Source organism: Rhododendron vialii, chromosome 10a (genome assembly GCF_030253575.1).
Source record: "Rhododendron vialii isolate Sample 1 chromosome 10a, ASM3025357v1".
Taxonomy (NCBI): Eukaryota; Viridiplantae; Streptophyta; class Magnoliopsida; order Ericales; family Ericaceae; genus Rhododendron; species Rhododendron vialii.
Genome location: NC_080566.1, coordinates 4818829 through 4829434, shown reverse-complemented (window position 1 = coordinate 4829434; position 10606 = coordinate 4818829). Strand labels below are relative to the sequence as shown.

Here is a 10606-nt window from a genome sequence, read left to right as displayed (position 1 = left end):
ACAATTGAATGTTAAAATAATTTAATTATATAAATATACTAAGAAATTCAAGGGTGGGTGCACTCGGGGCCTTCTCACGAAAACAACCCCTGCACGCAAGCTATATATTAGCGGTAAGGGAGGTCAGAGTTCGAATCCCGTCGTGGACGTTTGGAATTCAGGTCTACGAATAGCCTCTGAAATCTCGTGTACTAACCTAGCAACACTGATGCTTAGTACTATATATTATATACGCATGAGTTATCAAAAAGATTTTGTAACGGCCTTATTTTATGTATACTTGATAAAAATAACCCGTGATACTCATAGAATCAATAATGGGAGAGAATATTCGTATAAGACCTGATTTTTTTTAACCACAGTATGCGGCGCGCGAAATGTATGAATGTCGGCCACAATATTCGTACTGTGTGTATTTTGGTTCAAATCTTGTATCTTGGTCTGCTAAAAAGCAGCCGACTGTTGCTCGATCTTCAACGGAGGCTGAATACAAGGCCTTGGCAAATACAGCAGCTGAGCTTGTTTGGTTAATGCAATTGGTTCAAGATTTACGTTTGCCCTCCCCAGTTCCTCCCCCTTTGCTCTGGTGTGATAATGTTTCTGCTATTTCTTTAGCATCAAATCCAGTTTTTCATGCCAGAACAAAACATGTTGAGGTTGATTTTCATTTCATCCGAGAAAAAGTTCTTCGTCATCAATTGGCCATCAAATATGTTCCTTCTCAGTTTCAGGTGGCCGACATTCTTACCAAGCCACTTACTATTGGTAGATTTCAGTTTCTCAAGGCCAAACTGATGCTGTCAAACCTTCCCGCATCCGTTTGCGGGGGTGTATTAAGTGATACTGTGGCTTCCACTACAGATGATGTCAGCTGACCTCAGACTTGTGTGCCAGCTAGGATTTCTGTTAGTGATTTTCTGTTACTGTAATCGTGCAATTAGTTGAGGTTTCTGTTAGTATAATCGTGCAGTTAGTTGAGGATTAACAACCACTGATCTCTGCATATAAAGTAGAGCTAGGGCTTTCTTTTATTGTATTCAGAATTCAGAAATCATTGATTTGTTAAAATGTGAAATGAGAGTTCAGTTTACAAAAGTTTTTAGAACTATCATCAGATACGATGATTAATAAAAATACTACTCTTCTAATATTATGAGGACGAATTTGATACCATATTTATCAAAATCCAAACTTTCTCCGCCACTAATTTGCAGACCATTCCATCACCACACGAATGCATTTTTTGCAAATTATATACACGCATGCATGCATGGCGAGAAATATTATTCATCTGGTAGACAAAAGCCTAAACATCAGAGATGGAAATCCCGTGGGAATAAAATGGACGTCTACGAACCGGACATGCCATTGGAAATGGCTTTTTAAGCACAACAGTGTACACCTCCTATTACATCTATTCTAATATATAAAGGTAGAGCACCCTTTGGAGTCTCCTTCCTTTGTCATGTATTTTTCTTTCCTAAAATACCATCTAAAGAGAAAAACCACACAAAACAAAATAGTTAGTTTTGGAGATATATTAGACATTTTACCACACAAAAAAAACTCCCAAAAACAGTTACCACCCTTTTCCCTTCAACTGCTCCGTCTCCAGCAGTTCCCTCTCATTTGTTTCACCACTCTTTCGGCTGTTCCAATGCAAAACCTGCTCTGTTCCAATTAAGGTATTCTCTCTCTCTCTCTCTCTCTCTCTCTCTCTCTCTCTCTCTCTCTCTCACACACACACACACACACAAAAGCAGTAGTCAAATGCTATGTGGCAACTAACATGGTTCAGCAAAAAGTCTTCTATTATATGGGTTTTGTTTCTTTAGAAAGTGAATCAGTGGGTTTTGTTTGATAGTGCAGAGAGAGAGAGAGAGAGAGAGAGAGAGAGAGAGAGAGAGAGAGAGAGAGAGAGAGAGAGAGAGAGAGAGAGAGAGAGAGAGAGAGAGAGAGAGAGAGAGAGCATGTGTGGCGTGTGCATGTGCATGTGCTGTGAGAAGTGATGGTGCTGTGTGTGCGTGGGTGATGGGCTTGGTAGGGTCATGAATTATTGGGAGGTAGACTTATAAAGTACATAATTGTTATTAGACATATTAGTAGTAGCTGTACAGTAGCATTTTATCTGATAGTCTTTAATGTAAGTACTTATACTTGCGCATTTTACCTACATTGTGATTCAGATTAGTAGAGTACGTGAGCATTGCATTTTGGTGATCTATTCGTTGTGATCCCTTTTTTTGAAATCCTCTTGAGCCAATCTATCATTGACAATTCGATAGTCGTTGCAATCCGATAATTGAGAATATTCGTGATTGATCGATTGTCCTTACTTTTATTGTTGTCGATTCGTTGATTCCGTGATATTATTGTGACTATGTAGTGAAGAATGAGAAACTTTTTCTGCATCAGCATGAGAAACTTGCATCTAATTTCAATGTTTCATAGCAAACTGTTTTGTATTATAGCAAACTGTTTTTGGGGAAGATTAGTTGGAAAAAATAAGTGATTTCAATTTTGTTGGACAAGTGCAAAGAGTGGTCGACGGAGTCAATGGTGATGGTGGTCGGCGGCATCAACGGTGGGAGGTGAAAGTGAGTTTACTCGAGAGTGTGTTTGATTTGGAACTGAGTTAGTGAAGTTGGGTCAAAATTTCGGACAACATGGTGAAATTTTGAATTGAAAAATAAAAGAAACTAGAGGCTGGGGCACACGCGATGCGTGTGCAAGTCGGATTTTCACAACGTTTTGTAAAATATGCTTTTCACTTATTGTTTGATCAAATTTTCACAAATATTGTAAAAATCCTACTTGCACACGCATCGCGTTTGCCCCAGCCTCTAGTTCACTTTAATTGGTTGAAAAGTAACACGTACTTTGCTTCCAATATATTAATCTTTTACTTAATTGAAGTATACAATTTATGTTCTCTTGTATTTTGTATACTATGAATTTCCTACTAGTATGATAACATAGATAGATGTACATAGCGGAGCATCGCACGGTTTCGCAACTGATACCATATTTATACCATGTGTTCCTACACGTTATAATATTACACATGCCAATAATCGAATATTCGCATTAATAGTAGACATTCCCAGAGAGTAACGAAATTTTCAATTTGATCCGGTACTAGATGAGTAAATGAGCGAAGCCGAGTCGAGACAATTTACTTAACAATTAAGTTTATTTCAACGAATCGAGCATATACAAACGAGCTTAGCTTTTGAGGGTCAAGCTGATTTTGTGAGTATCGAGCTTTGCTCGTTTAGTAAACAACTCCAAAACCAGAGCTTAAGCTCGGCTCGATTACTAAACGAGCTGAGCTTTGCAAGAGTTGCTCGCGAGTTACGTGCCGCAAATCATGTAAGCCTCTCTAGGTTTTTCAAATTTTCATCCTAACCCGTCAGAGTTCATAGTCTTGGAATAGCCGCCTCCAGAGTTGGTGACGAAACTAAATCCGCGATGGAATATTGTGAAAGAAATCTACCAAGTTACATGCCGCAAATCATGAAAGCTTCCCTAGGTTTTTCGAATTTTCATCCTAACCCGTCAGAGTTCATAGTCTTAGAAGGGCCACCTTGAGAGTTGGTGACGAAACTATATCCGCGATCGATTGCGAAAGAAATTTCCATAACCATGATGCTTCTTTATACAAAAATAATATTTTAGGGCATAGTGCATTGGTAGTATAAGAAAACTTAATGAGTTACATGCCGCAAATCATGAAAGCCTCTCTAGGTTTTTCGAATTTTCATCCTAACCCGTCAGATTTCATAATCTTAGAAGGGCCACCTCCAGAGTTGGTGACGAAACTAAACCCACGATGGATTGCGAAAGAAATCTACCGAGTTACATGCCGGAAATCATGAAAGCCTCTCTAGGTTTTTGTTGAATTTTCATCCTAACCTGTCACAATTCATAGTCTTAGAAGGGCTACCTCCAGAGTCTGTGACGAAACTGCATCCGCAGACCTAATACTACTGCACAGTACATGCAGATTATATAATTAGAGCTGTGCTACGTGCACAGTAGCTGTGCACAGCAGCGGTTTTCTCTCCCTTCGGGTCGCACAAAGATGATCGGAACCGCTCATTTTGTTCAAAATATGTCGTTTAAGGTCTCTATAAAAAATGAGTTTCGTTCGATATCGTTAGAGGCGTTAACAAAACATCCAAAATCACTTCTGAAGTGATTTTGGATGTTTTGTTAACGCCTCTAACGATATCGAACGAAGCTCATTTTTAAAAGTGATTTTGGATGTTTTGTTAACGCCTCTAACGATATCGAACGAAGCTCATTTTTTACAGAGACCTTAAACGACATATTTTGAACAAAATGAGCGGTTCCGATCATCTTTGTGGGACCCGAGGCGGGAGAAAACTGCTGCTGTGCACATAGCTTTTTTGATATAATTAATTACGAACGAAAATCCAAAACCATGTCATTCTACATGGAATATTCATTTAAGATACCATTCAAACAATGAAATTTATATTTCAAAAATAGTTAAAACTTATTTTTGAACAACAAAAATGGAATTTTTTTAATCTCAAAGAAGACAAAAGGGACTTTGGGCAAGAGCATTTCCAATCCATGACTTCATATTGAAGATGTCAAACTATTTTTGAAAGCTTACGTGGCATTTTAGCGTCTTCAATTTGACATCAAAGCCTTCATTTTCAACTCTTATGCCAAATTCTATTTTTTTTTACATCAAGCTATCCATCTCCAACCTTTAATGTCAAAATCCAAACAGTCATATATTTTTGAAATTTGGCAGGCAAGATATAGGTAGTCAAAGTTGGCATGCTTCCTCCCACATTCATCCATGTCAAAAGCCACGTAAGATTTGGCCTAACAGAAGCTTAAGGCATCTGGGTTGGTTTGTCAATTAGTATCAAATATTATCATTACAAGTTTCACATCAGATTTGACATCTTTCGTTGGAGATGCTTAAGGTGCCCAGAACCCAAGGGACAAGGACTTGAAGAGGCCAACCGCAACCGGTAACTTTTGGCATAGAATTAACCCCAACACCACTACAGGAGCATGTCCAACCTAAGGCTTCAAATCCTATATGTGGCATAAAAACGGTAACTTTTGGCATCCTCCTTTGATCCAACCTCGATGTCAAATGGAGTGTTAAATTCGACGGTAGATTTGGCTCCACCCCATTTGCTTTAAATTTGACTCCTCATGCCAATTTATTTTTGTCATTTTTGAATTCAAAAAGTAGCTAGGTTTGTTGTACTTTAATGGAGTACTTAAAATTTGAACTCTAAGGTTGGGGATGAAGATTTGTTGATGACAAATTTGAAAATGCCAAAATGCCACAAAAGTTTTAAATATGACATTTTCAATTTGAAGTTGTGGGTCGGAGATGCTCCCGAATTAAAAACCCTTTCACCCCGGCAAAGACACCACCACCCAAATCGTTTCTCATAAAGCAGAACCTCAATCAGCATGGCTCTGTACTGCTTTTCATCCATTTCTTCCAATTGAGCAATTTTACTAATTAATTACTTCACCCTCATCGACATCGTAATTACTGTAATTCCTAACGACCTGTCAATGCCCCAAACTGCTTGAGTCTCGTTGAGAATAATCTTATTCCTATTATATATCGATCCCATCAAAAGAAATAGAATCAATAGATAATGATATTACAGCTCACCAGTCTAAAAATAGCTTTAGGTTTATGTCTCTTCAATTTCCCCCTCCTATAATATAAATCCAAGAATCTATCGGTCCGTTTGGCCGGATGATTTGATTTTGGGTGAATATAAAAGGCGGGTGGATATGTAATGAAGGTGGACCCACTTCCCAATGGTAGAGCCAAGATCTCCACTCAGAAGAGGCCGAATTAAGAGGAGAATTTTTTTTTGACAAAAATGAAATTCTGAAGATTGATTAGGTACATTAAAGTAGAGTTTAAAATTTAATGAAATATGCTGAAAAAAGGATTTTACTATCAAAATCATAAGACATGGTGTTTTTTTGTTTTTTTTAGTAGAAAAATTTTAAATGACTATGAGAGTGGTTATTCCACTTCACATATGGCAAATTGAGTGACAGCCGAGTGATGAACACACTATACTCCTTACACTAAGTGAGGGTTCAAACCCCACCAACTTCATCCCCTTTCTCCTAAATTGTACTATTATAATAAGATTTATTTTGTTTAAAAAAAAAAAAAAAACAAAAGAACTTCACCTGCATCACTTTGCTGAATATCTAGTAACGAACAAAAAGAGAAAGAAGCACAACACTCTTAAGACAGTTGTGTTGGATCCATGAGTCATGACTTAGGTACTGAATACTGATGGTACTTGACAACGGAAGGTTGTTCATCTTCGATCGAACGCAAAATGTGTGTGCCACCTAAAACTAGAAACTTGAAAGAGTGAACAACAAAATGTGTGTGCCACCTAAACTTTGAGAACAGATGTCCCACGCCACAAGCATTTCTTCAAAAGAAATCTCTCTCTCTCTCTCTCTCTCTCTCTCTCTCTCTCTCTCTCTCTCTCTCTCTCTCTCTCTCTCTCTCTCTCTCTCAAGCCCCTTCATTAGAATTAACATCTCTTGCTTTGCTTTGGATTGTCTTAGAATTTCTTTATTTGGTTCCGTTTTCCCAACCCCCAACCCCCAATCCACCCACAACTTCTTCTTAATCTCTATGCTCTCAACTGTTCCAACTCTCCAACAGAACTAAGCTTCATGGGGAAAGAGGCGAATTGGAAGCCCTTTTTCAGGATTAGCTATGGGAATATAAACAATCTTCTCATCAGGGATAAATTTTTCCCACCTAAACCTCTTGACTAGGTGGTGCATATAAAGTATTTCTAAATGGGCGAAATCTTTTCCAGGACATATCCTAGGTTCTCCGCCAAAAGGTACATCTGTGTAAGGAGCTGGTCCGGAACCCACGAATCGTGATTGATCAAATTTTTCTGGCTCAGGAAAGAATTCTAGATATCTATGAGTTGAGGCTGTGTTCCAACAAATCTGCATATGAGCAAGTGCATACAACAAGTTAAGTCTCTGATAATTTTCCAAAATCAAAATATCAAAACCCAAAAATCACTTTTAATTGACGAAAAAAAAACTCATTAAAATAATTCTAATATCTGTTTTATCTTTTCTTAAAATGGTTTTGTTTCCATAAAAATTTCCCTTTGGAATGGAGAAACCATTGTACGTGAAATCTGTTAATGCTTCTCTGAAAGCACCTTGGTTAGGAAGTGAAGATTGCGAAATCAAAAGCTCCAGGTGAATATTTGAACTGGGTGGACATGCAAAAGATGAAATATTCATGGAACGTAGCAAGTGAAGTGATGAGACATGCACCCCTAACCTAGGTGCTTTTAGAGAAGCAATAGCAGATTTCGCGTACGACGGTTTCTCAATTCAGAAAGGGCTGAAGGTAAGAGCAAGTATCCTGAAAACAAAACGTCCTATGGTCCATAATACTCCATATATATTGTTTAGTCAACAATTGCTGATTTTAGTAGTATATTAGTCAGTTATACCGTGTTCGGTTGTTTTTTTTTCTTTTCTAGAATCAATATTTCTATAAGACATTTTCAAAACATTTCTTTTTATTCTCTACGTACCTTTTATGGAAATAAACTAATTTTAAGGAAAGCTTAAAAAGAGGTTATCGATTTTTTCATTATTTACTTTCATAAAGAAATAACCATGATTTGTTAACGCTGAGTGTTTTTTTTTTTCAAAAGTTTTGAGTTCGGAAATTGTGATTTTAGAAAATTTTCAGAAACAACTTGTTCTTTTTTCTTGTTAGCTCACGTTAGCTACTGTTGAGGTTTTTTTTTTATTAGCAAAAAAGAATTTCATTAACTCATAACACAAAGTACAAAGATAATAGGGGCTTAGGTACACCGGCCTAACCACTCAAGACCCTCTTCTCCTAACCATATGTTGGAAACTGATTTAGGCCCAACAAGCTGAGCCCAAACCGTAAGGAAAAGGGGGTTCTGACTGGCCGGCCCAATTTTGCCGGCACCTACCCATCTAAGCCCACCACTTGTCAAACTCATTCCATATAAACCCTGTTTTAAGTGAACTACCAAAAACACCCCGCCTCATCGTTAACGGGTTCAGATAACAGATACTCATCGTCAACAGGAAAGAGAGAAGTCTCTCTCTCGACCCTCTCTCTCTTCCTCCTCCGACCCACCACCTCCACCACCACCACCGACCCACCCCCACCGCACCACCTTTCGCCTCTGTCTCCCACCGGCTCACCACCACAACACCGCCTCCCCTCTCCACCAGCAAAATCTACTCCAGGAATAGATGAGCCCTAGATCGTCGAACGCCACAATCGATGGATCCAACGCCGCCCGCTGCATCTCCGCCACCCTCTCGCGGCTCCAAACAGGTGATGGAAACAGAGAAGACGGGCGTACTCTTCGGAGCTTCTTCTGGATTTCAACCATGGAGGTCAAATCACCCTATAATGGATGTGAATTCTGGAGGTACCGCTTCTTGATGAGATCAGTGTCGTCGAAGTACCGATTGAGTTACAAGACGGCGTACCAGTTGCGGTGGTTGTTTATCCACTAACTGGACAGCAACCAGCTTGGTGATGATGATATTCCTTCTGTTTGGTTTTTAAAGAGAATAAGAAGTCAAAAAAAGAAAGAAGAAGAGAGGTTTTTACTTTGTTTTTTGATTTTTCGTATTTCGACTCGTATACTTGAACTTTAAAATACTGTAGTGGTTGAAACAAAGAGTTGCAGAAGAGTGGCACCCAAAATTCCTACAAGTTTTCTCTGGAATTTGTATTTTAGAATAGGTGTGAATTCTTTATTTTGGGATTTGAATTCTGTCTTTTTTAAAGGTGTGAATTCTTCATTTGAGTGTGAATTGCGTCTTTTTGAATGTATGAATTCTTAATTTGAGGATGTGAATTCTGCTGATGCTAGATGAAGTGTGAGTTGTGTAATTTTTATTTTATTTTTCAAAGGTTTCAATTCTTAGGGATGTGAAGTTTTTATTTCGGTCTGAATTCTGTATTTTTCGAACGTGTGATTTCTTCATTTAGGTGTGAATGTGAATTTTTCATTTCGGTCTGAATTTTGTATTTTTGAACGTGTGAATTCTTCATTTAGGTGTGAATTATGGACGGCATAAATTCTACAAATATACATGAATTCTGCAAATATGATTTTGAATTTGGGAGAATTTGGTGGTTAAATGGTTTCAGTTTTCTCATTGCAGAGAGATTTGATGGTTTGAGACAATTAAACTGTACAAAATGCAGAATTCACAAGTCCTAAATGCAGAATTCACATGTTCAAAAGACAGAATTCACTCTTAATCCAAGGATGTGAATTCTGTAAACGGTGTGAATTCTTAGGGGTGTGAATTTTTGGCGGGGTGTGAATTCTTGGGGGTGTGAATTCTAGGGGGTGTGAATTCTTGGGGGTGTGAAAGGGGTGTGAATTTTGGAGGGTGTGAATGCTGGGGGGGTGTGAATTTCGTTGGGTGTGAATTTTGGGCGAGGTGTGAATTCTGAGGGATGTAAATTATGGGAGGTGAATTTTTGGGATATGAAAAGTGATAGGGGTAAAAAAGTAAAAGCATCTTTAAAAAGGGTCTAGATGGGATAGCATTTTAAAAAAGAGTTTGCATGGAACCCCATATAAAATTTGGGACCGGCCAGGAATTTCCCCAAAAAAAAGTCCTAAAAAAAAAAGGGTTGTTCCAGGCCGGCCCTGTTTTGTCCTCCTCTACCTGTCAAGGCCCGTCCATTGTCAACTCCTACCCGTATAAACTCTGTTTTAAGTGGAGTACCCAAATTGCCCCGTCCATGAGTAAGCAGCAGCAGCAGAGTGAGAGCGTCGACGAGAAGTTACCATCGCTCAACCTCAACCGCGACGACGTACTGTTCCGATCCGAGCTGCGCGAGGCGTTCGAGTCGTTCCAGCTCCTGGAGACTGGCGATGGCGCCAGAGGAGCTGGCGTGGCTCTACGACTCCATCTTCGAGAAGTTCGACTGCGACGGAAGCGTGTTCCTCCATCTGGAGGAGTTCCATTTTGGTTCTCCGGCGACAACGGCGAGGACGGTGGCCGGCATCGTTATTGAAGGCAGGATGGTGGTCGGCGAAGATGTGAATCTGACGGGTGTGATTTTGTGTTTGACAGATTCAATCTAAGGGTGTGATTTTATGAATCTGTAGGCGAGATTCAGTGAATCCAATTTGGGAGAGATGAGTTTTCGACGTGACGACGACGCCTATCGGGAAAAAAAATTAAATATTTGTTTACCTACTCTAAGTAATATCTTGGTTTTTGTTTGCAAATCTACTTTGGTTGTTGCATCATGCAGATGAGGTGTGAATTTTGGTGTGCGAATAGCGAAGATGATGTGTGAATTCTATAAAAATAAAATAAAATAAAAAATTGTGTGAATTATGTCTATGGATGTGAATTTCACAAAATAGCGTGAATTTTACAAAGGGGTGTGAATAGTGCAGATAAGGTATAAATTATGAGGTGTGAATTCTACAAAAAAAAAAAGAGAGGGTGTACTAGGGCAGAATTCACATCGCCAAAATTCACGCCTTTCAAT

General features: G+C 38.8%; 1 protein-coding gene across 1 annotated transcript; it reads left to right on the top strand.

Moving 5' to 3' along the window:
- Positions 1-8070: 8070 nt before the first annotated feature.
- LOC131302317 (uncharacterized) lies at positions 8071-10313 on the top strand. The gene has a single exon (XM_058328883.1). It carries the CDS (start codon positions 9665-9667, stop codon positions 10118-10120), a length of 456 nt encoding a protein of 151 aa, XP_058184866.1. The 5' UTR covers positions 8071-9664; the 3' UTR covers positions 10121-10313.
- The last annotated feature ends 293 nt before the right edge of the window (positions 10314-10606 follow it).